The following is a 26,495-nucleotide window of genomic DNA, read 5'->3' as shown; positions in this document are numbered from 1 at the left end:
TATTCCCTATAGACATTGTGGAAATATCGTTGTTGAAAATGATTGAAGCCACAATTACTGCAAAGTGAAAATCTGATATCATGGCAACCCTATTTTTCGAATGCTCTGAGGGAATTCTTACATCTGTATGAGGAAACCAATTGAAATGTATAAAATCCCGTATGAGTGTTGTTGAAGGTGTCAGACTGCTACTCATGGTGGAGCCTTTCTTTGAAGAAAATCTACTTTTATTCTCACACCTGCTTACATACAGTAGATGAAAAAGTAGTTATTCTAATAAGATTGTATCATGGATCACTTGCATGGTGAAATATCTTTCCGTATAACGAGATTGGACGCCAGAAAGTAAATTATTACTGCACTTTTGGCCTTTGAAAGTCATTTTATCTCTTGATGTTCAGACCAAAGTGTCAAAACACACTTTGAGTCACCTAAAGAGCCCAAAAACCAACCAGGAAAAGTAGAAACTTTTTTTCATGTTGTGAGGATGGAGTGACGGCTCACCCATGCGGACGGAGGAGAGCACAGGGGTCTGACCGAGGGAGCGTGGCGGCATGGTGACTAGCAGGAGGAAGAGGAAGTGTATTGACAGCAGCAGTGCTGGCAGAGCCGGCATCTTCTACTGCTCCTCATGGAGAACGGTCTGCTGGCTGCCTGTACCACCACCTGCAGGAAGGGAGGACACAACACACACGTTACTGGACACATCAACATTCTCCTGGCATAAAATGTTTTCCCTTTCTTCTAATTCTGCGGCTTATCTTTAGTTTGCACTGTCACATTTCAATGACGTGGGAGCACCTAATTTGACAACACATACAATAGCCTATGAAGATGTTCTCTGTCACACCACAGAGGCAGCCCAGTCCCATGCACATCGCCTGTCTAATAATAAAATACATAAACGCACATCTCTATTCATGTCTCTGGTGGAGAAACTGCCTTTAGAAGTGACAGGACTCACCCATGAAGGGATCTCCTGGGGGTTTAAAGACGACTTTACAACAGCTGGCACACACATCGAGGCACTCAAACACTTCCACACTTCCACACATACAAACAAGGGCATACACAAGTATATACCAGATACAGCAATAGATCCAACACAAAGACACAAGTATGACCGTGTTCTATTCATCCACACACGCCAGAGCCCACGACGCATATCGTTGACTTTTTTACGATACCGATACCACTGAACGATACCGATACTCGACCGATACATATCGTGATACTTTCATGTTGCATAAGGGAACAATTGAAGCGCTTTAGGATATAGTTAACATGTCAAATGAATAATACAATTAATTGTGGGACTTCGACCTTTTAGTACTGAACAAACAATGAAAAACAAGTTTGATGTATGCAGTGGTTACAGACCCCACCATTCAGACTGGCAGTGGTTACGGACCCCACCATTCAGACTGGCAGTGGTTACAGACCCCACCATTCAGACTGGCATTGGTTACGGACCCCACCATTCAGACTGGCAGTGGTTACAGACCCCACCATTCAGACTGGCAGTGGTTACAGACCCCACCATTCAGACTGGCAGTGGTTACGGACCCCACCATTCAGACTGGCAGTGGTTACAGACCCCACCATTCAGACTGGCAGTGGTTATAGACCCTACCATTCCGACTGGCAGTGGTTACGGACCCCACCATTCAGACTGGCAGTGGTTACAGACCCCACCATTCAGACTGGCAGTGGTTACAGACCCCACCATTCAGACTGGCAGTCATATGCAGCCACACTTTAGATTTCCGTGCCGACATCGAGCTAATGAAAAAACGAAAGCTAACCGAAAGGCTCAGACATTCGGGAGGAAGGTGAAGGACGTTGCTTGGCAATCAAGCCAATCACCGAAGCCGTTGCAAGACGCACAATCTGATTGGCTGGCGGTTTGGGCGTGAGTTTAAGGATCTTACGCCTAACTTAATATAAAAAACAATATTTAAAAAAAATTAAAAAGGTTTTTGAAAACTGGATCTGATTTCGGTACGGTATACCGTAGCCGCCAGTAACCGGTATTTCGGTAATACCGGGAACCGGTATGCACCCCTAGCCCATGTTCATGTTTTTTTTCTATTACATAGCCCCGACCTCGACCTCCAAACAGACAAAAAAAAAATAAAAAGACACAAAGAAAGCTCAGCTGAGCCTCAGTGGTGCTAAGCAGAGTGACAAGGCCTCGCTCTGACAGACGTGTTGACAAGGCAGTGTGAATGGATGGCGAGATGAAGGGAGGGGTGAATACAGAGGAGAGGGGGACAGACAGGGAGGATGGGGGGGGTGGAGTTGACCTGGGAAAGCTGGTCAACCAGTCTAACTCTCAACACATTTGACAGACAGCTGAAAGAGTCAGTTCATGACCTTCAATTGAACCTTCTGCTGTAAACACAGACATGCTGGAGTGGTAGAAATCTGACCTCTGACCTTTACAAGCACATGAGGGGATGAAAATGACTCTTCTGTGTTTGTGCACACAATAGTCTGAACATCAAAGAGGCAGATAATACGCATTGTCGTCACTGAGCTGAACGTCCCTTCCACCTCTAATCTTTTTTGTCTTTATACCTTTTCACTTTGAGATCTTTTTTTCCTGGGCTCACCTCTCCAACACTTGTTTGGCTTTGATGTTTAAAGCACACAAGAACCTGTAACCCTGTGCTTTGAATCCCTCATCACGTCTCATAAACCAACTGAACTTCCCGATTTTTCTTTCTTCGCTATCTGTGCAATTACTGACCTGACTTTCTTCCTGTGCCGTGTCAAAGGGTGGGCAAGCGGCTACACAAACATGTCTGTAATGCTAATAGCATGCGCCATACTGTGCAGATGGCTGTGTTGCTCTAATTATTGTAACCGCAGCTCAAAGTGAGCAGTGGCAGAACGTATGCAGGGCCATCTGTATGTGAGACACAGCATATAATAACCGGCACACAGTGGGAGTCATTTATTTTCGCTTTCTATTTATTAAATCATATACAGTATGTTCTAATAATGGTGGATCAAATGGTGAACACTCTTCTTATATATTTACTGTATAATGGTGTACATGTACAGCTTATTATTCTGACCACACAGTGAGAGCAACAAAGCTACTTCATTGTGCTGTTGCTACTGTGCGCTGTTTGCTCCCCACATCAGTGGTCGCTTTCTCAATTCACCCTTCCCCAAAGAGAGTGTGTGTGTGTGTGTGTGTGTGTGTGTGTGTGTGTGTGTGTGTGTGTGTGTGTGTGTGTGTGTGTGTGTGTGTGTGTGTGTGTGTGTGTGTGTGTGTGTGTGTGTGTGTGTGTGTGTGTGTGTGTGTGTGTGTGTGTGTGTGTGTGTGTGTGTGTGTGTGTGTGTGTGAACTGATGTGTGTTTCCTTCCTGTCTGAGGTTGTTCGAGGGCTCAGAGGGAATGCTACAGCCAGGGCACGGGAGGAGCCTTTCTCCTCTCTACTTAAACACCAAATGACTAACAAAAGCCAACTATCCCTGTGTGTCTCCTTACCAAGCGATGGAGCCCAAGAATATCTGAGTGGGGAGGCAGGTATGGAGGTGCTCCAGTTTCATGGCTGCATAGAGCAGGCGGTGAGCTGAACGCAGCCAAGGTGATCCCTGCCAGCCATTTTGCTGTGTGTGTGTGTGTGTGTGTGTGTGTGTGTGCGTGCGTGCGTGCGTGCGTGCGTGCGTGCGTGCGTGCGTGCGTGCGTGCGTGCGTGTGGCTTCCAGACATGTGTGTTCATTTCAGCACATGTATGGGGATGAGTGTGTGTGATGGTGTATTGATCGGGCGCAGCTGAGGTGGCGGGCCTTCAGATGCAGTCGATCAAACCAGCAGGGAACCTATCAGAGGGGCAGTGCATTTCACAGGAGCCACCTGATTGGCTATTACCAAGAGGCAGATTGCCATGATGACGAATAAGATCCTAACTGAGGATATGCCTTCATCAATGATGGGATGGAACCGGTGCTATTTCATTGTTATTGAGAGCTATTGACAGCATTAGACAGAGAAGATTACAGCAACTATTCTCCAGGGAGAAGAAGAAGAAGGGGGAGGGAGGGGGGAGACGGAAAGCTGTGATAAGAGTGAGGAGAATGAGAGAGAGAGAAAAAAGGAGCACTGGCAATGGGGCCGGGGACGATGTGGGAATAAAGAAAATTGAAAAGAGATTGGAAAGAGATGTGGAGGAGGATGGAGATAGAGGGACGGGAGAGCAGGGGGAGAGTAACAAATGACATTTACTTAAGTTCTGTACTCAGGTATACTCACTATATTACAGAGATGAATATGTTTGCTTTGAACCACCACCATGTATTTCACAGCGACTAGTTATTCTGCAAACATAGGTAACTTACAACTTAGAACATATGGTGCATTGTTCCCAACAGTACATATTAAACTAAGATATGTGCTTTTCCCTTTCCTGTAGTGTGTTAAGGTTTGTGTGCATGTAAATGGTCTGCAAAAGTTCCCTTTCTTGGTGTGTAATCTTCGTTTGAATTCATTCTCCTTGCTTGTTCTCTTTATCTCTTATATTTATTGTTGGGAAATTGTATTATTTTCTTCCTTTGACATATAAAACAAATGAAGTCAGCTTGTAAATTGGCTGAAAGTACATCAATCCAATGTTATTTAGATCCTTTTACAAAGTCTGCAGCAAATGTTGCGTCCCATCTGTGCACGTTCTTATTTTTATACATCACTTTTATTTGTTTATTTTAAAGTAAAGAGCTTAAGATTAGTTCCATCTCACCAAACCACCACATTAAAATGCGGCTAATAGACAGCAGTTATTCATCAGTAACCAATAAATATGAAAAAAATTAACTATATTGGGAATATGCCGCACTTTCATGTGCCCCATCATTAGTTCAGCAGCTAAACTGTGTTTATCACTTTATGGTTAATGCCTCATCGCTAATGACACATTTTGTACTCATCACCGCTCTCTGATTCCCAAATTTGTATGGAATACCTCACTGACAAGAAAAATACTGTGCCGAGAAATTATTTTCTGAAGCTTTACTGCTAAAGCTCCTAGACTACTGCGACTTTCACTCTACAATTTCATTTGAAGGTCCCATGTCATGGCCATTTCTACTGATCATATTTCCATTGTTGAGGTCTACTAGAATACATTTAAATTGTGCAATTTTCCAAACTCACATTGGTTTCTCATACAGCATCTCTGTAAAGTATGTGTATTCACTCTCTGTCCTAAACGGCTTGTTGGAGCTCCTGCCAACCCCCCCTCCCTGTGAGCCCACTGTGCTCTGATTGGTCGGGAGGTTGCGAGGCTCGCTGCTCAGTGAGCTGGCTTACTGGTGTGGTTTCCAGGTCGGCGATACAGCGAGACAGCGCGAAACTCATCCTGAGCACACACAAACACTCACAGCCGAAGTAAAAACAATAAGTGTTGCTTGATATTGAGTAAGAAAAAGGTTTATAATGCTGTGAGAATGGGTCTGCAGAGAGCATTTCTCCGCCATCCCAACTTGTCTATTACCAACCAGGGAGCTCTATGCAAGTCAATGGGACTCCCTGTTAGCTGAACATTTACGCTGAAGGTCCTGGTGTGTGAGGAGCTCCGCGGATTGGTCCATTTGTTTCTTCCGGGAACTGCATGACGTCATGCGGTTCCCGGAAGAAACAAATGGGAAAAGAGAAATCTTCAACGAGGCGTTCTGGCGCAGCATAGACAGGTATTTTCTGTGTTAGAGCTTTACTCGCTACAGGGTGTACTTTGAGGGTTTGTGACTCTGCAGACCGTTTACATGCAGAAAAACCTTCATAACACACAAGGGGACGGGTGATAACCAGAAAAGCCTGACATGGGACCTTTAAGTCTACAGGAGATGATCCAAGACATACACCTTTTGTTAGGTGATACATGTAAAAGGGTACTGGGTAAGCTTCGTGAGTATTCCTTTTGTTGTGTGTGTGGTGTAAGCTCTGCAAAAAGAGAGCAAAATCTTTAACTTAAATCACATTTCTCAACCGAAACTGTCTGCAGTAATAACAATCTATCGAATATTAATTAAGGAAAATCAGTTATAGGACACAAACAACATGTCTGCAGTAATCAAAAAGAGAACGACAAACAAAGGAAGCAAGGCAGCGCATGAAGCCTCTCGTTGAAGTCAAGTGATTGCACCTGAGCACTTCCTGTCTGGAAAGGACACGCCCTCCTCTCGAGACAGGAGTGCTCGAAAAAATCATGTCCTATGTGTTTTCCAAACCACTTTTCACAACCCGTGTGAAAAAATGTATTGAATGAAGGAAAGATGTGAAGGAGAATTCATCAGCACACCAGCCGACATAATTATGATGCACCGGGCGAATGGTGCTACTCTTTTGGGAATTGTTGGACGCCATTATCTCCTTTCCTTTCGTAAATGATGGTCCAATGCATCCTAAGGTAGAGGAGATAACAAAGACAGCATTGAAGCCCCTTTCCTATCATCTAGAGAACATCTTTTATCATGGCTGCCACTTAGGTTCTTCCGGCTCATTTCACTCTGGGTGTTTCTCGATGTCGAGGACGCTTCCTTGGTAGGACAAGTCCCTTCGAGTCAGGTCCTTCAGAAGCGATGCAAGAATCCTTCCTAGCTTCGGAAAACGAAGAATGGTGTAACAGGCTAACAGGTGTGCAGGTGTGCGTCATATGCGAGGCCCCGTCTTAAATGGAGCGTGATTTCCGCCAAAGATTTGGAAATCGGTCCGTACGCAAAGCATCGTGGGGATTTTAAGACCGCGTAGTCTACCATGTGCAGCCTCGAAATTTCCCGCAACGAAGGACGCTGGCCTCGGTAGAATTCCAAGCATCCTGGACATTGGAACAGTCTTTCGGCGGGACTCGATGACGTAGCATCCTTGAAATATTGGCTCTGGGGCAGCCTTCCTCGACATTGAGAAACACCCTCTGTTAGGACCCTTCCTAAGCAATAAAGACTATTGGTCCTCCCTTCCTCAGGTGTGACCTCTTGTGACCTCTTGATGGGGACCACTAACACCTACAGTTTATAGTCATATGTACAGGGTGCATTGACCTATACGCACCATTTCAATGAAATAAAAGTAACAACGCCCCCTACTAAATTCTCTTTTATGCCATTCTTCAAAAATATTTTTGACGTACCTCGGAAGGACTTGTCCTACCTAGGGAGGCGTGTGGCGCAGTGGGTTAGTGCGCTGCTCTTCGAATCAGAGGATAGCAAATTCGAGTCCAACTGCAGTCAGCATGTCGTTGTGTCCCTGGGCAAGACACTTCACGCCAAATTGCTCCTGTGGGGATTGTCCACAGTATTGAGTACGAAGTCGCTTTGGATAAAAGCGTCTAACAAGTAACACGTAATGTACGACTCTTGTAATTGATTCTATTTGACATTTGGTTATTGGCTGTTTAACTTAGAGGTGTTGTGCTTGTAAGCAAATTCAGTGGTTGTCTGTTCTCAGATGGAAATGTTTATCTTTATAGGACTAGCTGATCAAAAAAACTATTATTTCTCTCACTCCACCATCTACTAATTAAGATAACCAACTACATTTTGCCATGATCTCTTACAGCCAATCATGGTGAAGCTATCACACTTCCCCTATTCTACTTACAGCTTCACCTTCACCTGTAACATAAGATATCACAGTGAGGTCTAATTGAAAAGTCTATTCCCATTTCTCATCCTCTTGTGCTAATGTCAATAATATTTGTTCACTCGAAACAAAAGTCTCTCGTGATTGAATTAAAGACAATTGCTTAACGACTTCTGTTTCTTTGGACTCTTTGAAACCTCCTATACTTCAGGTATACATTCAAGAAAGCAGGATTACTTTGACATGGCGGTGAAGAGAACTTCTTCTACAGGTGCATACGAGTGAAAGAAAGCCAAGTACAATGCGCTGGTGAAGGGCTGAGGGAGTCAGAGCAAATGTTGAGATGCGGTTGCCTTGTTTAATCTGGACATGCTGAACATGATCCGCTGCTGTAGGAGAGCGCGGCTGAGTCCCTGTAGCAGCCGGGTGTCAGTCTGCAGAGGGTGAGCAGCGAGAGGGCCAGACTAGTCTGAGCTGCACACAAAAAAAAACACTCCCCCAACACCAACCCCCCCCTCGCTCGCTTTCATTCTGCACCCTGCTGTAAGTCATCCGGCACCCTGGCACCACTGAGAAATACACAAAAGCAAAAATACATAAATATCCTGACACGCTGGTGTGTGTGTGTGTGTGTGTGTGTGTGTGTGTGTGTGTGTGTGTGTGTGTGTGTGTGTGTGTGTGTGTGTGTGTGTGTGTGTGTGTGTGTGTGTGTGTGTGTGTGTGTGTGTGTGTGTGTGTGTGTGTGTGTGTGTGTGTGTGTGTGTGTGGTGCAGGGGAGAGTATAAGAAAGATAGAGAATTGAGTGTGAGAGAGAATAGGGGACATTCATTCATCCCAGTTGGAGATTTAGCCGTTTGGTGCATGTATTCATCTTCGTGTGTGTATAAAAGGCATATGCATTGTGTGTGTGTGTGTGTGTGTGTGTGTGTGTGTGTGTGTGTGTGTGTGTGTGTGTGTGTGTGTGTGTGTGTGTGTGTGTGTGTGTGTGTGTGTGTGTGTGTGTGTAGGAGACTTGGCAGCTAGCTTATAGTGTCTGCAGTGCCTATTATGAAAGGGAAAACCGTAAAATCAGAGATCTTAATTATCTAGAGAGAGCACGAGGGAGAAGGGGATGTTGGGGGGGGTGGTGTGGTAGGAGGGGAAGCAAAGGGAGAGCCAGAGTAGGACGGAGGGAGGGAGGGAGGTAGGGAGGGAGGGAAGGGGGGGATATGGAGAAAATCGGAAAACGAGGGAACGCTATCTCGCCTCGCACCCCCAGGCAGACGGGGATGAACGGAGGCTCAGGCAGAGGAAGCAGCATGAGCGATAGCAAGGGAGGAGAGGAAGGAGAGAGGGATGCAGAGAAAGACAAAAAGATGGAGAAAAGGCAGCTTGAAGAGGTGGGGGGGGGGAGAGGAGAAGGGTGTCAGTGGGGGGGCTGACGAATCATTTGTTTTTCCTCCTTGTGCCTTATTGTATGACACAAGAAAATCTGACAGTTATCATAATGAAAGGATGAATCATTCCCGTAATTGAATTTGCAAGTGGAACGGCTTCAGTGGATGTGGATTTAAGAAGACTTTACCGCCGGCCATTATGGCACAGAAGTGTTATTTTGCTCATTCTTCTCACAATTAAAAGTCACTGTTGACTAGAGAGCGCCTGCTGCAGACAGCTCGGCTGCCGTCCCCCAACGAGCACGGTCAGGACATTTCAGAACATTTGTCAACTCCCCAGACAATATGGATGAGCTGGGAATATGTGTGTGTGTGTGTGTGTGTGTGTGTGTGTGTGTGTGTGTGTGTGTGTGTGTGTGTGTGTGTGTGTGTGTGTGTGTGTGTGTGTGTGTGTGTGTGTGTGTGTGTGTGTGTGTGAGCAGTGTCATTAGGAGTGGAAAAATACCAAGGGCCCTTAGTTCACCCCTTTTTGGCTCTTCTGTAGTGCTGGATTAAGTGTGTAGGACTTTGTGTCTGCCTCTGATATGAAAGCAGCAGCACATGTTCTCGGTCGCATTGACTCAGCGTTTTCACTTTGCACCCATTCGCACTTTCTCCCCCGCCTCCCCTCTAACATGTACCTCTCTAATCTCACTATCTCTGCTATCTTACCTTTGTCCTCCTCTTGATGCCACTGTCTCCTTTGTTCCCTTTATGCCTTTTGTTTGCAGTATTTCAGTTTTTCTCCCTAACCTTTTCTTTTTCTTACTGCCTTCCTTTCGAGAATATATATTTGAGGCATGACTTTGAGATGAGGTTAAACATTTTGATGTTGTGCAAATATGATTTATTCATGGGATGTTTTCTAGTGGTTCATATAATCCAAATAGGAGTAAAAGGTATTATATAAACTTGGCCATATGGAATAAGAAACAACAATAACAGCTTTTGTAAATAATGAAATTCAATACAAGTAGTGCCGTAACCACAACCGTGTGAGACTTAAAGTGTTGATTGTTGGTTTTTAAGAGTACTCTTCACACAATGGGAATTAAATAAATGAACATCGGACAATTAAATCTATAGCAAGATAACAAACTGCAGCCTTAGACCCCATTTACACAAGAACTGTATGCGTTTTCAAAAAAGTGTTTTGTTCACACGCATTCGGCTCAATTAAAATGTCCGTTCACACGAGACCGCTGGAAACGCTGTAGTACATATGGCAGGCCTGTAAGTGGCGCTGCTGCCGCCACAACATACACCAAAAGCAGCGAAGAAGACCCCGGAGCATGGTTGCCATGATTACCCTTCTGTTTATTCTCCGCGGTGGACGGCGTGTTCTCCTGCTGTACATGTCTCCGGTTAGTCCACCAGCAGATGAAAACACCCACCTCTCCGCCTCTTCCAAGGGACGAGGGAACCGCAGAGTTTGCGCTAACATTTTTTTTCGCCGGTCAACATGTCCGTTAAAGTTTAAATCTTCCGGACAAAATTTGAAAAGTGCCGGTTAGAGGTCTTCTTTGTTATTTATTGAGCTTTAAAACAAATTGATAACAACTCTATATAATAATATAAGAATTGTATCGTACTCGCTGGTCTAACAGCAGCCAACAAAATAATAGTAATCCGATGGAAACCCCCACATACTTTATTTATTAAGCAATGGATATCATCCTTCCATGACCTTCTAATCTCAGAGCTGTCAATCGCTTCTGCTAATAAGGCTAAGGGGGAAACATTAGAGGCTATTCAAAGTGCTGGTGATCGGGTAATATCATTCATGTAAATGATGATTATTGTACATATACGCACACCTTGGTGCAATTGTAGATTATTAGGAGTTAATCGCAATTCAGTTTAAACAGATGAAATGTTATGTGAAAAAAAAGGTATGAATGTATTTTATGTGGATAAATTGGTATGCTATAAATTGTTATTCTATAATATATATAATATATAGATGAACTCAGACGATTGCTAAAAAACATCAGGTAGGATTTTCTGTGAAATGGCAAGATGGGTGGGAAGAGGGGGGGACGGGGTGGCATGGGGAAGGGATTCCCTATATTTTTTCTTTCTTTGTCTTTTCTTTTTCTTTTTGTATTGTCTATATTTTGTATTTATAATTTGTATCTGTATAAGTCCCTTTTGTGAGGGCAAAAAAAAAAAAACAATAAAAAGTTGGTCACAAAAAAAAGAATGGTATCGTACTCGCGTAAACGGGGTCTTACAAATGAGAAGAATCAACACCACTGTCTGCTGCTGTCAATGACGACATGTCCGTATGCACAACAGCTTGAGCGCTACAATAAAAGGTTCACACTTCTTTCAGCATTGTCTACTCGTGTTGGTGACCAAACACTGTCGTATTAAATAAATAATGCACCTACAAGAACAGGAATCCGCAGGACCGCTCGGACAGAGTTTAAAGCAGGTCATTGATTCATTGACCGGCACACAATTAATCAACGATTTGATCATTTAAATTAAGAATTAGAATCAGGTTTATTGCCAAGTAGGTTTCTCCATACGAGGAATTAGCTTAGGCTTAAATGGTGTACATCAACACGGTAAAATGAACGAGTTGGAGATCTGTGCAGATTGAGAAGAGGTAGTGTTGAACAGAACAGCAAATTATTCAGAGGGGTGTGCAGGATTCACAGTATTCAAATGAACAAAGATTTGCTCACAATATAATAATAATAATACATGTTATTTATATAGTGCTTTTCCTGGTGCTCAAAGCGCTATGTGCATTATTACATGATGTTAAAATCAAACAAAAGGGCCTTTTTAAGCTACTCAAATGTTAACATGTGCTCAATTACTGTTCCAGATCATTATAAAAAAGAGTTTCTTAGGATTTGGTCTGTCGGACAAACAGGGGGTTTGAAGATGTCACCTTGGGTTCTGGGACAGTGCGTTTGTAGAACAATGATGAGGAAGGGTAACGCTTGCACATTGACTCCAAACCACACATTTATCTCTTTAAGTAGACAATACTTCGATCCCAGTCTGATCCCCTTCAGGTCAAGAACAAACACACCAAGCCAAGTGGGATTTGTCTATTTAGATAAATAAGTGACGTTTCATCACTGCTGATTGCCAACATGTGATGTGCACACACAACTACCCACCTTCTAATTTGTGGAGTAAACAACCCTAGTTTTAAGCTTCACAACATGTATTCCAGGACTATCATATTCTGGATTGCATCGGGTGTTTGTGTTAATGCGTCTAACCCAAGTAACTGCACTCTCTACGGCTTTCTGTTCCTCCCACCCACTCCCTATATGTTTCACCTTGTCCTCCCTCAGCAGGGCTGCAGACACTTTGATCTCTCATTTTCAGCCTCTCTGCCCTCTTCACTCTCTCTCTTTCACTCCGTCTCACCCTCCACCCTCCCCCTCCTCTGTATATCTTCTCACACTCTTCTCGCCTCTATCTATTTTGTCTCAGGAACACTCTATACCCCTGTCTCTTCACTGACCTCTCTCTCTCTCTCTCTCTCTCTCTCTCTGCCTATCTTAGCTCTCACCGGTGTCTTCAATCTCGACAGTGCACTTTCTCTGTTACACTCCCCCCTCCTCTCCCGCTCTCCCCCCTTTTCTCACCCCTCTCCCTGTTCATTGGACATGGATAAATTCTTCCCAGTGTTCTCCTTGACAAAGAGGCCCTCAGTCAGTGACACCGCCTGCTTGGGGAACCACTGTGCTCCTGTGACAATGTCACATCCGAGTATGTCACGCACAAACACAAACACACACAAGCGTCCTGCACCAACTCTCCAGGAAGGTTCAAAGAACATTGTGCGTGTGCTTGCATTACGTTACATTCAATTACATTTCACATGTTAGACACTTTTATCCAAAGCGACTTACATACTCAATAATGTGGACAATCCCCACAGGAGCAATTTGGGGTGAAGTGTCTCAGGGACACAACGACATGCTGACTGCAGTGGGGTTTGAACCTGTGACAGGGGCGGACTGGCCATTGGGAATACCGGGAGTGCGCTAAAAAAAATGTTTTCTTTGCCTAAATCCTACCGGCCCACATTTGTAAGTCTTCCGGCCACTCCTTGGAGGGATAGGCTACCTATGTCCTATCTATCAGATAGTTTCACTTTCACACATCAGGCCCGTAGCAGCTGTCACTGCGCAGTGAACGATCAGGAGTGAGTGACTAAGAGAACTAGCTGGCAGTTGCTTACAGATGGATAAACAAGCTCCAAAGCGTAAAGGCGTTTTTGTATAGTTTGTGTATACAGTATTGTAGCGAGCCCTGGGTTCAGAGGGAGGGGCTTGCATAGGGGAGGGGGGGCGGTTGTCAGGGAAACTGGGTTCAGGGGGAGTGGCTGTACCCGTAGGATAGAAAAGGGGGAAGTGACGTCTGACTCAGAGGTCGCGCGGCTGTGGAGAAGAACGTGTTGCCCACATTCTGTTACTGCTAGTTAGCTAGCAGATTTATCGTTTTGGGCGCGGTCACTTTTGCCTCCACTTGCTGTTCAGATAAATGTTGAAAGAAAAAGTAAATCTGTTTACAGTTCTGTTTCATATGGGTGTTGAGAGATGTATCCATAGATTTAGTCCCTAATTTTGCTCTCAGAGTGCACCAGATTGATGCATTTAACTTCAACATTTAAAAAAAAAAGTCTTGCCCCCGGATCCCCCTAGAGGTGGTGAGGTCCACCACCTACCCACACTCCCTGTTAAATGGTCTCACCCACATTGAGGATGCTTCCTACGCCCATGTTTTATTCCATGCGTCAAGTCAGGCAAATTGGGTCCAAATGTTATTGCATCAATGATCTGTTAACATTAAAATCACGAAATATATGCTGTAACTATTTTGCTCTCGGCAACTCAAGGGCTCAGGTAATGTGATTACTAAATGAATAATGGTCCAAAATAACATTAAATGCAGGGTTTTTTGTTAAGTAACATACTTTTGTCGCCGGCCGGCCGATACATGCCGGGCATTACAGTTTTTCTCAATCGCTAAACCCACTTTTTAGAATCAAAATGCATTTCTTCAAAACAAGAACATAGCCATCTAAACAGAAACACACTTGCCATAACTCTGAATATCTTTTGCAAAATGCACTTACATGACCAAAACTGAAAATACTGGTCACAAAAAAGAATAAGTCGATCGAAACAGAACAAATTGTCCTCTAATGAGACAAATGTGTTTTCATAACTGAAACTCCGGTCACCATAACAACACATTTTACCATAGCAATATACATTTCTTGCAAAGTGCTCGAAGGCACTCAAAACTAAAAATACCCCTTCCAAAACCAGATACCTTCTCCAAAAACAAACATTTGTCAGCTCATTAGAAGACTATTTGAACAGTCATTACTAAGTGGCACACTAAATACTGACTACAATCATCAATACACAAACCTCAAGCTATCGATATTGGAAACTGAACGGAAAACTGACAAGTTGGGAGAAACAAACTTACATATAGGAAAAACAGTGTGTTACTGTAACTATGCCATTGTTTTTATGTCTCATTTTCAGTAGAGCACCGTAACAGAAACAAAAGATGAATAGCAATACACTGGGAAAAAAATGATGTAAATCAGCAGTAAAGCAGAGAATGAGATCTATATAGCTTTACTGATCTGCTCTTTGCCGTCTGTCTGGCCACATAGCCTCATCTACGTCACAGCGTATGTCTTCCCTTGCAAGGCAGCGTGGGAAATATCTCCTTGCGTGTCGACACCACCCTTGACAAACATCTTACTGAAGTGAGGGAGATCTTTTATAGGATTCTCACTAATTACAATTACTATAGGAAATTCATTGATTTCAGCTGTGAGCCATTCATTTACATGGAAGTGAAGTACTCAATTCACCCCAATACAAAACAAAACATTTCTCAATGTGCAAAAAGGAAAAGACCACAATTACTGACTGTAAAAATGTTGTATCAGCTATAGCTAATCCTCCCCATATGAACATCTCAAAGAGCTATGCAAGTCATATCAACACTATTATAGCTTTACCGGCACCATTTAAAAAAATATTTGAAGTACAGTCATGCAAATTCTATCATGTAAATGTTTTCAATGTAACATCATTACTGTAAGGTATACAGTACATTCCATGGAGTTATCTTTTTCAATGGGCTGATTGACTGATAACAAGTGTTAATATTTTGCACATCAAGTGTCAATTAGTGTAGCTCTGGTCTAAGTTTATGAGGAAGTGTTATCCACTGTGAGAAAATTATTTTTGTTTTGTTAGACATGAGTTACACAAAAGATCTTTGATCTTTGTGTAGAGAATTGTAACTTCAGTTCGAGAATTGTGTGATCTGTTTTGCAAAACACTGCTTAGCATCTGCATTTTGTGTGATATCAATGATAAATGGTATACTGTTGTAGAGAAATGGTTTTCTGTTTCGATGGCTGTGCTGTTGGTTTGATGAAAGGAATTTTGATTCTAAATAGTGGGTTTAGCGATTGAGAAAAACTGTAAGTGGGCCTCATTAATCCCCGGACCACTTATTCCTCCCAGTCCGCCCATGACCTGATCCCAACACCAACACACAACCCACTGCACCACACGCTTGCTTATGCGTAAGCACGTGTCGTTTTGTTTTCTCAGCGTCTGCGTCCGGATGCACGCCGCCGTGTTCTGTGTTTGTGTCAGCAGTGAGTTTGCATTTCATCCTCCCCGCATGCACATTTACCACCCGCTGTCCGGATCAGTGGAGTCGGGGGTTGGTTGGAAGGCGGGGGGGGGGGGGGCTATGAAGCTCAGTGCACTGCTTTCCTCAGGAGCTTTTAAAAAAGATGTGCCGCTCAGTGTCACTGGCTGTCGACGCGGGTCCCATTTGTTGCAGCTGAGGCTTATGTAAGCGCAGCAGTTTAATCACAATTAGGAAGCTCTCCTTGAACTCACTTGCCCCTTGGCTTGTTTGCTGAGCTAAAATTTGCATTCAGAACAAAGCCTTGGTAATATAAGAGTGATATTAATACACACGGCGCTGCAAAGAGAACAATGTCTGAGCGCTTTCAATTTAAATCAGCGTTGGATATCAGGTGGACGTCACAGGGAATGTTCACTTTCACAATGCTATGGATTAATGTAAGCACCTCAGCGCTGGATATCAAAATCCATTAACACCCACTGATATATGTTTTTTGTCTTTAGTGAGAAGGTTACAATTGGATTCATGTCATAGCAGTAGTCACAGTATTTATGGGATAGAGTCAGCAGTGATGGAAACATGAGCCCCTCGTGGACACGCTCATATTCCTGATGCGCGTTGAAGTGAAAATACAATCAAATCAAATCAACAGGGATTTGGAAAACTATTTAAATGAAATAAAGCAAATAATAGAAAATAAGTGCTCTCCTCAAAGCCACCAGACTCCGGTCAGACCACAATGTTACCTCGCTGTTCATCATGAAACACACTCCATTCAAAGTCAACAGAAGTTGTTAGTTTTTCCAATGTTCAAGCAATCGCCTACACTTGTTCAGACATTTGAAAGAGACATTTATAATCACCCTGCTATTGACTCTGGTTTACGGAAAGTCAGTGACTTACTGGCAATGGAAAACAGTCTATCCTGTTCATACACGCTCATTTTTGGTGGAGAAAGGGTATTATGGAATTGTATAAACAGTATTTGACGTATTACAATCCCATTGTTGGAATACAAATCCCTTGTGATTTGATTTTTCACAAACTGTTAACATGTCTTGTTCTTTTCTCTTCTCCTACTGCTCGTACTATACAGGCGGCCATCCGAGCAAGAGGGATGTCTTTTTGAATTGCTTCTCCTGAGACTTCTTTCAAATGTTTTTACACTTATGTGCTTAAGGGGTTTTGGTGTGTGTGTGTGTGTGTGTGTGTGTGTGTGTGTGTGTGTGTGTGTGTGTGTGTGTGTGTGTGTGTGTGTGTGTGTGTGTGTGTGTGTGTGTGTGTGTGTGTATAACAGTTCTCTTGTCTTCTTAGAGCGCTTAGCACCAATGGTGTAAAGCTGTGAAGCCCATTGAGATGTTTGCTAACTTGGTGATATAAATAACTCTGACTTGACTTTATTTGGTGTGTGTTATCAGGGCCTCATATCAACAGATGTCTTCAGTAATGTTTCTGCTGAATACTGATGCAGGATATTTACATTGTGTCTGTTACTGGAGCGGGTCTGCAGCGAGAGAAGCTCTGTTAAATCATGAAAGCACTTTGGAGTCAGAAGTTGACTTTGTTCCATCAGTCAGAGCACGGAGATGCTTGTGAATCACTTAGAGGGCATCTTGCTTTAAAAGAAAGCCTGATATTTACAGTGCACATGAAATAGAAAACGGAAACAGTGGGGCTGTGAGACAGACAAAGGTAGAGTGTTTGCCTTCACACCGCCATCGCTCTGTGATGAACCAATGAACCGACTCCACACAGCTCTCCCACTTAGACACCCACGCTCCGCACACACACACACACACACACACACACACACACACACACACACACACACACACACACACACACACACACACACACACACACACACACACACACACACACACACACACACACACACACACACACACACACACACACACACACACACACAGACACACAGATACAGAGATATACACAAGCATATCCAACACACACACACACACACACACACACACACACACACACACACACACACACACACACACACACACACACACACACACACACACACACACACATTCACAGGTTGTGGATTAAATGACTCAGATGTCATTTGCTCTCTCCGTCTCTCACTCTCTTTCCTGCTCTCTTGCACATTGTCAGGTTTTGCTGCCGTGGCAACAGAGTTGAGGAGGAGGAGGAGGAGGAGGAGGAGGAGGAGGAGGAGGAGGAGGAGGAGGGAGGAAGGTGAGGGAGACGCAGAGAGAGGAGAGGAGCCGTGATGGAACAGGTAAATGAGAGATCGGGGAGTCAGAGCTCACTGGTCATGGGAGGCGGGGCTTCGTCGCTGCTGCAGGGTCTCTTTTTTCAGTTTGTGTGATTGACTGTGCTCTGGGAGTGAGGGGCAGAAGCACAAGGAGTGTGTTTGTGCTACGTGACTGGGAACAAGTGTGTATGCTCGGCTGGGTGTGTGTTCTGTAGGACACGTTGTGTGTCCACTCAGATGGTTTTAGTATTTGATCAATCAGTCGATCAAGTTTATTCACAGACAGTTAAAAAGCCAATCAAAGATAGGAACGGAGATGCCCATAGCTTGAGAATAAGGTCCCACACACTAAACAGAAAGTATTTAGTACGATATATCTAATAGGGCTGCACAAGTAATCATCATTATATATATTAAAATATCCAAATCGCAGTAAGAAAATATTTGGTAAAGGCATAAATATGTATAAAAAAATGTGTTTCCGCTTCTACATCAAGAATCATATTCCAATATCAGTCAAAATAATCACAATTGACAAAATCGTATTGCCATAACATCTAAGAAATCACGTAGAGAATTCGAAAGAGTTCAAGTATTACAGAGTCAAATGTACAACCAACAAAATACCCGACACTAACCAAATATAGAAAGAAACATAGACTACTAAAAGGTCTACTCTTTTTCATTCTCACATTATGTGCAATGCTTTGTTTAAATGCTGCTTTGAAAGAAAATCCAAAATTGGGATAAATAAATGACATTTTATCTTATTTTTAACATTGGTTTAATGTGTCAAACTCAAGGCCCGGGGGCCAAATCAGGCCCTTGGTGAATTTAATTTCGGCCCGCAGGATAATTTCTAATTGCTATTAGATCTGGCCCGCCGGTATATTGCACGCACACCTTCACTCCATCCTGAGGGTCTCCTCAGCTCAGAGCCTGAGCCCAAACATTGATGAACTTGCACCCAAGATGAGATGCCAAGTATCTGCTTGAACATCACAGAGCAGCAACCTGAGTTTAATGGATGTTTCCTTCTGCACTTTCTTTCTCATGACAACAGGGCATGCTTGGTTTGTTCTTTGAGGGAAATAGTTTTTTTGAAGCTGTTGTTGGCCTGTGGCAAAATGTAATCATAAGAAATGACTCTGCAGATAGAGCCATAAGAAATGAATGCAACTGATTATTTAATGTTTAATGTTGTTTTTATAGGCAATAATTTAAGCTTTGTTAGTCCCAGGTTTAATATGTGCAATAAATTCATTTCAATAAGTTCTGCAATAAACACTGAACCAGTCCGGCCCTCGACTAGTACCCATTTTTTTTATTTTGGCCCACTGTGTATTTGAGTTTGACACCCCCGCAGTATTGAATGTACAGAGACATGACAAAGGGAAAATAATGTTTTCTACCACATAACCATGTCTACATTGGTCATCTTAAATAAAGCCGTCACACGATCGGGGCTCACAGAGAGCGACTGGGAATGGAGATGAATAAATAAAAAGGAACATGAAGAGCTGCTGTGTTTAAAGTTTACATGGGGGGCTTCTAGTTTGTGTTTTTTACAATCATTTGCTCTGCAGAAAGCAGCATGCTCAAATTTGGTTTGTTTTCCGATGCCCCGGGCAAGAGACAAATTCTCTCTGACTGCACTTCTCAGACGCAGCTCAACATCTGAAAAGGATTCACTTTGCAACTGTGCAAAGTAAAGTATGCAAAGATCAAAATATGTAGGGCAAGCCTCTGTTTCTGGTTCAGGAGAGGGAGGATCATGCATTTATCATAGAGTTATATTTTCCAGTATTCTTGCCAAATCCTGTCAAAAAAAACAAAATCTTACATCATCTCCACCAAGAGGATTTGTATCAGATCTTTCATTTGAGACACTTCACAGAGAAATGTGTGTGCAGGGATGTGTAATAGATGAACAAGACTTGAATCATCTGTGAGGGAGATGAAGTGTATTTTCATAATCGCTGCAGGTATCACGAAAGGCTTCCCTGGGAATCAATATGACAACATGAAAACATCCTTAAGAGTTTCAAATACTGGGGACAGACATTAACATGATCATTGAAACCATCATTCAAGGTGTTGATTTCAAATTAACAAAGCATGGGAACAGTGTGTTATTAGTGAATTGCCATTTGAAAGTAATTGACTGCCAGTTTGACCTCTTGGCCTCGTCACATGTTCACGTCTTAATGTGTTACTGTAATACTTATTTAGGTTAAGTAGGAGTGGATGGGAAATAATTAAATCTAATGAGAACAAATGTGCTAATTATCTTGTTTACTTCATGTTTTCTTCGCCTAACATTGTTTCCTCTGTGTGTTTAGGATTTTGCCTTGGGATAAAACGCATGAGAAATAGATTTTGTATTTTGACGCTGCTGTTAAAATAGCTGACACTTTGCATTGGTGCCAGATGGTAAATATAAGCCATGAATAATGACATGCGACTCCAGACAGAGCCAAGCTGTGTTGACTCAGTGACAACCTGAAGTTTGGGTGTAGCTCTCTTCGCGACACAGACACAGGTCGGTTCTTTAAAACGGGCGTTTATTTCTTGGAGTTTTCATCCTGTAGCCTCCCCTCTTCCGTTACGCCGTGAGGACTACAACACCGAATGACACGTAGACATAGCCAAACATATGAAAATGAAAACATCAAAGAAATACCTCGTTGGCCGCTTGTCGTGAAAGGAGATGAATCTAGTTCCTTTTCTGTATAACTTTGTCACAGACTTCAGCAGAGCTTCAAACAAAGACGTCAACCCGCGTCGAGTTGTATAGTGTAACAACAAAACACGCAGTACCAGCACATGAACAAACATTAGTTCCTAGGCACAAGAAACACATACGCATCGGTTTAACATGTAAAACAAACTGCATTAAATCATGCCATATTTAACGATTATAAAATAACATGAAATAAAGTATTTATTTATCTAATTGAACTATGATATTAATTGTGTTATTCTTTTTAATTAAGGCAACTTTGTTACGTCATTTACAAAAGGTATATGCAGGAATCCTGACGTCAAATGTAAAACCTTTTCAGACCCTTTCCATACATTTTAAGACCTCATCGCCATTTGGAGTTTTAACCGGTTACATTGGCGACACACTTTACCCCACATTGACTATATACAGTATTGATTGTCCTTCCTCCTTATCTTCCAACCATTTGGACGCAGACTTGCATTTCCCCATAACGATGTTGCTTAGCAACCGGCGTAAACGGACCTTCGCGCGCTATCAAGCAGTGAACGTGCGATGTCCTGTTCAGATGACGTCAAACCCAACAGGATGCCATAAATAAAGTACACAGAATCACACTACACACCTACGCCATGATTACATTCAGGCAGACTGTAGAATACAACCTCTTTGGACCATTGATATACTTATTGAAAACAAGCTACAACATTTAATACCTTGGGAAAATGCCGTTTAATACTTTTTAATAGCCTTCATTTTGGCTAAATTGATTTATCAACTTTTAATACTTTTTAAGACCCCGCGGACCCCCTGTCATAGATCATATTGACGTTAGCCTTTATGTCACTAAAGCAGAAAACATCTGACTGTCACGGAAAACTAATTCTTAATGCTTTATCTGCAGTTAAAGGAACAAAAACTCAATTTATTATCTCTGAATGTGCATGAGCATAGATAACAAATAACAACAAAAACTCTGGGCCCTCCTGGTATTGGAAAACATAATTGATCGTATGATTTATGGGCAATTTCATTAGAACAGATAAAAAACAGCACCATCCATTTCAAAAAGGTCACAGGAGCGAAATGATAACACAATGAAGCCCCGGGGGATTTATTTTCATCGTGTCTCATGTTGAAAATAACATGGGAACGAATATAGCCTGTGACCTTGGTTGATGTCATTCCCTCTCTGCCATGTTGTCTTTCACTGTGCGCTCTGCAATATCCCGCCCGCTGCAAAATGCCAGGAGAATAATTTGTAATAATGTCCTGCCAGATTGTGGAGTTGCTCCAAAACATAGGAAATGTCACATTGCTGGAGGACGTAACAAAATAATTACTTTTGAGTATTCTATTTGCGTTAAGCCATAAATTATCCTTTTAATCAAATGATTTCATCAGTCTTACTCCCCTTTTTCAATTTGACTCTGTAAGCCTAAATACATTAATATCTGTACTGTAATACTGAATGTGAAAAACTGCTTTCATCCGGACATATTTTATCATACTAATCCCAAGGCTGTGCATATGTTCTGACACGGCTGCTTGTTTCAGATTATAACTGTATATTATGAAATAAAAGTTTAATTCATGGGTGTTTATGTTATGTCAATTTCCCCGAGATAGTTTGTCCAACTCTGATTGATGTTAGCTTGGCCGAGCTATTCAACCGGCTGCGAAAACGTATTAATGAGAACAAATTAGTCGTATAATTATGTTTTTAGATGTGTGGTCCAACCAGCAGCTAATGGTCGATATTCATCTGAATTTTATTCGCTTAAAAAGTACTTCACAGTTTGCCTGACTATGTTGCACGCCTTGTCAGGATGTGGTATAATTCTGTCACCCATGAGTGAGTCTAAAATTGGTCATCTCCCCTTAACACGAGCCATTACAACATTAGGTCTAAAAGGGTCTGACTGGAGAGGGGAGACGGGGAGTGACTGGGCACTTTCAGACATGTTGTTGTGAATCAGTTTAGCATAAAAAGCTTTTTATTTGTGTATCCATCTGTGCTAAATTCATTACCGACAACAGCACTCTCAAATTGTTCTCAGATGCCCCGGGCAAAAGGCATTTTCTCCTTTTCTGTAGTTCTCAGGCCCAATTAAGAAAAATAACAAATGGATGGAGTCAAAGTGAGGACCACTTTGATCGGATCACTGGACACCAATTTGTCTCCGTGTTTGTGGTAAGTTGAATATATCTACTATCGTTAATAAGAAATAATCAAATGTATTCACTGAATTCAGTTTCCAGGAAGTCTTTTGACAAACTGCTGGACTGTATAATACTTACAAATGTTTAATACATTGTCAGTGAAGCAATTCAAAAGTTGCAAACTAATAATGTTTCAAGAAAGCTTTTGTTTAGCTAAGTGTAATACAAACATTGGATTTTGTGATCAAATTCGATCTCCTTCTATCAACAACTGGGTGTAAATAAATGTAAAATACAAGGTTTTATCTTGATTTAATAGATACAATTTCCCTAGCATACCAGATGAATGTATAATCAAGGTTTTCCCGTGCTTAGATTTGAGTAAGCTGTTAACTTCAATATGTATTTAATGGTAACATGGGTGTAATGGGATTCAGTCCAAGGTCAGCAGCAGAGCGCTGGAGGCCAGAGGTCCGAGCTTAACAACGCTAGGATGATCAAAAACATCTCATCAGACAAATTATGAATAATTTCTAGCCTTTTGGGCCTTGATTCTATCTGTACGTCAATATTTAATGTCCCTCACCAGCAGGCTTTTAAACCGTCAACATAAACGTGTTTCAAATAATATGGAGAGCGATCTGACTGCAGAAGAGCCATCCAAATATAAAAGGGAAACAAAGCTGATTCTTTTTAGCCAAAAGTGTGTGTGTGTGTGTGTGTGTGTGTGTGTGTGTGTGTGTGTGTGTGTGTGTGTGTGTGTGTGTGTGTGTGTGTGTGTGTGTGTGTGTGTGTGTGTGTGTGTGTGTGTGTGTGTGTGTGTGTGTGTGTGTGTGTGTTTCAAGGACTGTAGAGTCACCTTCAGAAGGTCAGTTTGCCGTTCAGTGGTCAAACTCTGCTGCATTGCATTCAGTGCAGCTTCCTCATGCTAAATCGTTGGCTATTCCTCCCTTGGCTCTATGCTAATACACGGTAGCATATGCTAAAAACAATGCCTGTTAGAATATTTATGCAACATCAACGTATTTAATGCAGGATTAGCATTCGTTTGCTTCATTGTTCAGTAAATCAGTACCATGCGCCGGTGAATGAATGCATAATGCATTTAGTTACCCCATGGTACATTAGCCTCAGAAGTTCCACAACTTACTACAGATTTATAAATATCCGCATTCATCTTTTAATACGCCGTACAACTGGCAACTCAAATTAGAATCACTCATTCACGTTACTTGATCTAGGTCAGGTTTAAATTCATTATGTATGAGCTGTGTGTTTATCTAATTGCTTATTTATTTGAAATACTACTTGTAGTGTAGAACCACCTTGTTAATGCCTAACAGCTGTATTTCCACTTTAAGATAGAGACTAGGTGAAAGAAATTAAAATGATGTGGTTAAGGGATGAAAGTGATAGATGATGTGCTTTAATGTTTCATCACATAATGTCATTTCATGTGATTTAGCATGCGTTTGTGTACTATATGTGCGGCACATTATGCCAGCGGTAATGAAGGTAACACTTATGTGTGAGTGTGCGTTGCTGCCAGTGATACACACTGCATTGTCCTGGTGTGTATAGAAAAAACATATCATTAGGCTGTTGGCATGCAGCGACATGAACCAGTATTAGGTTCATATATTCACGGTATTTATGATGGCATCCGGCCTGAACACAAATGTCACAGGCTCTCTCTATTAGATCAGCCCCATGAAACAAAAGCTATTCCACTGTCAAAGGAGCTGCAGCACAAAACTCCGCAATCATTATGACAATGTCCTAAAAACAGCCCGAGAGAAGACAAACAGAACTCTCTGTTTTCATCATAATCCATAAATGAGTGGACACAAAAGGCCACAAAACGATGTTATGGGCGATGGAAAAGAGATCGTTTTAATTGAATCGGCCAAATTAGCATTTTAACTGCGGCTTATTTCTTACAGTGTGTTGCTGTCCGTGCTGCAGTGGTGATTATTGAGGAGCATGGCTCAGGATTTGGCAACAACAGAGCAGACTGTGTTTGGGAGAAACGGCCCTTCTGATATCCTGCATGTCTGAGATAAATGTAAAACGATATTATATGGCGGCATAGGAGACTGCAGTTGCTGAATGTACTCGTCTGTTTTATTGCCAGTGTTCATGGTCAAAAACGCATACCCCGGGGAAGGAATAGGGTGTGATTTGAAAGTTGCCCTAAATTCGGTTCAGCTGCTTTAAATGCAACCTGTCCAGTTTTGCCCCGCGTGCCGCACCGCCTCTCACTCCGCCTGCCTTCCCGGAGGCCGTCCGCTTGGTCAGGTGAGTTATTGCCAGGACTGTTCCTTAAACTCCACACACACACACACACACACACATATGCACTCTGAGTCGTCCATTACAGTGCCTGTCAGCCAAGCGTGCAATCAATACTCCCCCTCCGACAGCGTGAACACATGTGATGGAAGGCAAACAGCGAGGACAGCAAGGGTAAAGACGAGTGTTGAGGGGAGGCAAAAGAGGGCAGGAAGGCTGGGGGAGCTGATGGGGAGTGGGGGGCAGCGGGTTAAGGGGTAGGGGGAGAAAAAACTGAGATGACAAGAAAAATGTCCAGAGAGCGGAGGCAAACAACAGGGAGCAGTAATATATAACCAAACACAGAGATGGAGTGAGAGTGGGAGGAGGAGATGGAGGACAGAGATGAGGAGTGGCAGAAGCAGAGGAGGGATGGGTGTGTGTGTGTGTGTGTGTGTGTGTGTGTGTGTGTGTGTGTGTGTGTGTGTGTGTGTGTGTGTGTGTGTGTGTGTGTGTGTGTGTGTGTGTGTGTGTGTGTGTGTGTGTGTGTGTGTGTGTGTGTGTGTGTGTGAGAGAGGTTGTGGGTGGATGAGGAGAATGCTATATATAATGGCAGAGCTTCAGGAATAGATCAAAGTGATAGTGTTTTGTGATTACCTAACTCTCACATCTACAAACAGTAGCAGCCACCAGCTGATATCAAAGACCACACACACACACGCATGCACACACTCATTGACACACACACACACGCATGCACACACTCATTGACACACACACACGCATGCACACACTCATTGACACACATACACGAAGGAATACACTACACGGCAAAGTAACGCTGGCACACACGCGCCGGCAAGCCTCATCTTCATGCTGAACTGAACTAACTCTCCTCTAAAGGGCTTCTGTCGTCTGGCCCGGATTGATAACGGAAGCAAACAAACACACACACACACACTCGGACACAGACACACTCTTGCCGTGCGACGAACACATCTCATACACATAAAAAGATTTATAATCAAATATAAACACACAGACATGGCTGTTTTGTAAACCCTCCAGTGGAGCTGCTATGCTTCTCTGCTGCCACACATGGGGACATCAAATGCACAAAACGAACCATGGTGAAGGTTTTTATTGGTGGTGTTCAGCTCTGCTAGAACCTTTTGAGAGAAAGGGTACCAAACAGTCACAAAACACACCTTTATGATCCATTATTTTTGGGAGACTTTGCTAAAGAATATACAAAACGACAGGAGAAAAGACTGCTCCGACAACTCCATGTTTACACAATATGTGTCTGTGTGTTCACATACTGACCATGTTCATATGTAATGGACCTTGTTGGGAAAATACTGAATGTCCTCTTCCAATATCAGAGTCCACATGATAACAAAGGTATCCCAACTGT

At 42.7% G+C, this 26,495-nt stretch overlaps 1 protein-coding gene across 2 annotated transcripts in view; it reads right to left on the bottom strand.

Moving 5' to 3' along the window:
- The window catches only part of grik5 (glutamate receptor, ionotropic, kainate 5), a 119,234-nt gene that overhangs the window by 50,516 nt on the left and 42,223 nt on the right, over nt 1-26,495 (bottom strand). For both annotated transcript variants that reach the window (XM_079693882.1, XM_079693883.1), the window contains exon 4: nt 505-666. In XM_079693882.1, the coding sequence (XP_079550008.1) occupies nt 505-616 (112 nt within the window). In that variant the 5' untranslated portion in view covers nt 617-666. The remainder of the gene's footprint in view (nt 1-504; nt 667-26,495) is intronic.

Source organism: Notothenia rossii, assembly GCF_949606895.1.
Source record: "Notothenia rossii genome assembly, chromosome: 7".
Classification (NCBI taxonomy): Eukaryota; Metazoa; Chordata; class Actinopteri; order Perciformes; family Nototheniidae; genus Notothenia; species Notothenia rossii.
This window is presented reverse-complemented; position numbering and strand designations above follow the sequence as displayed.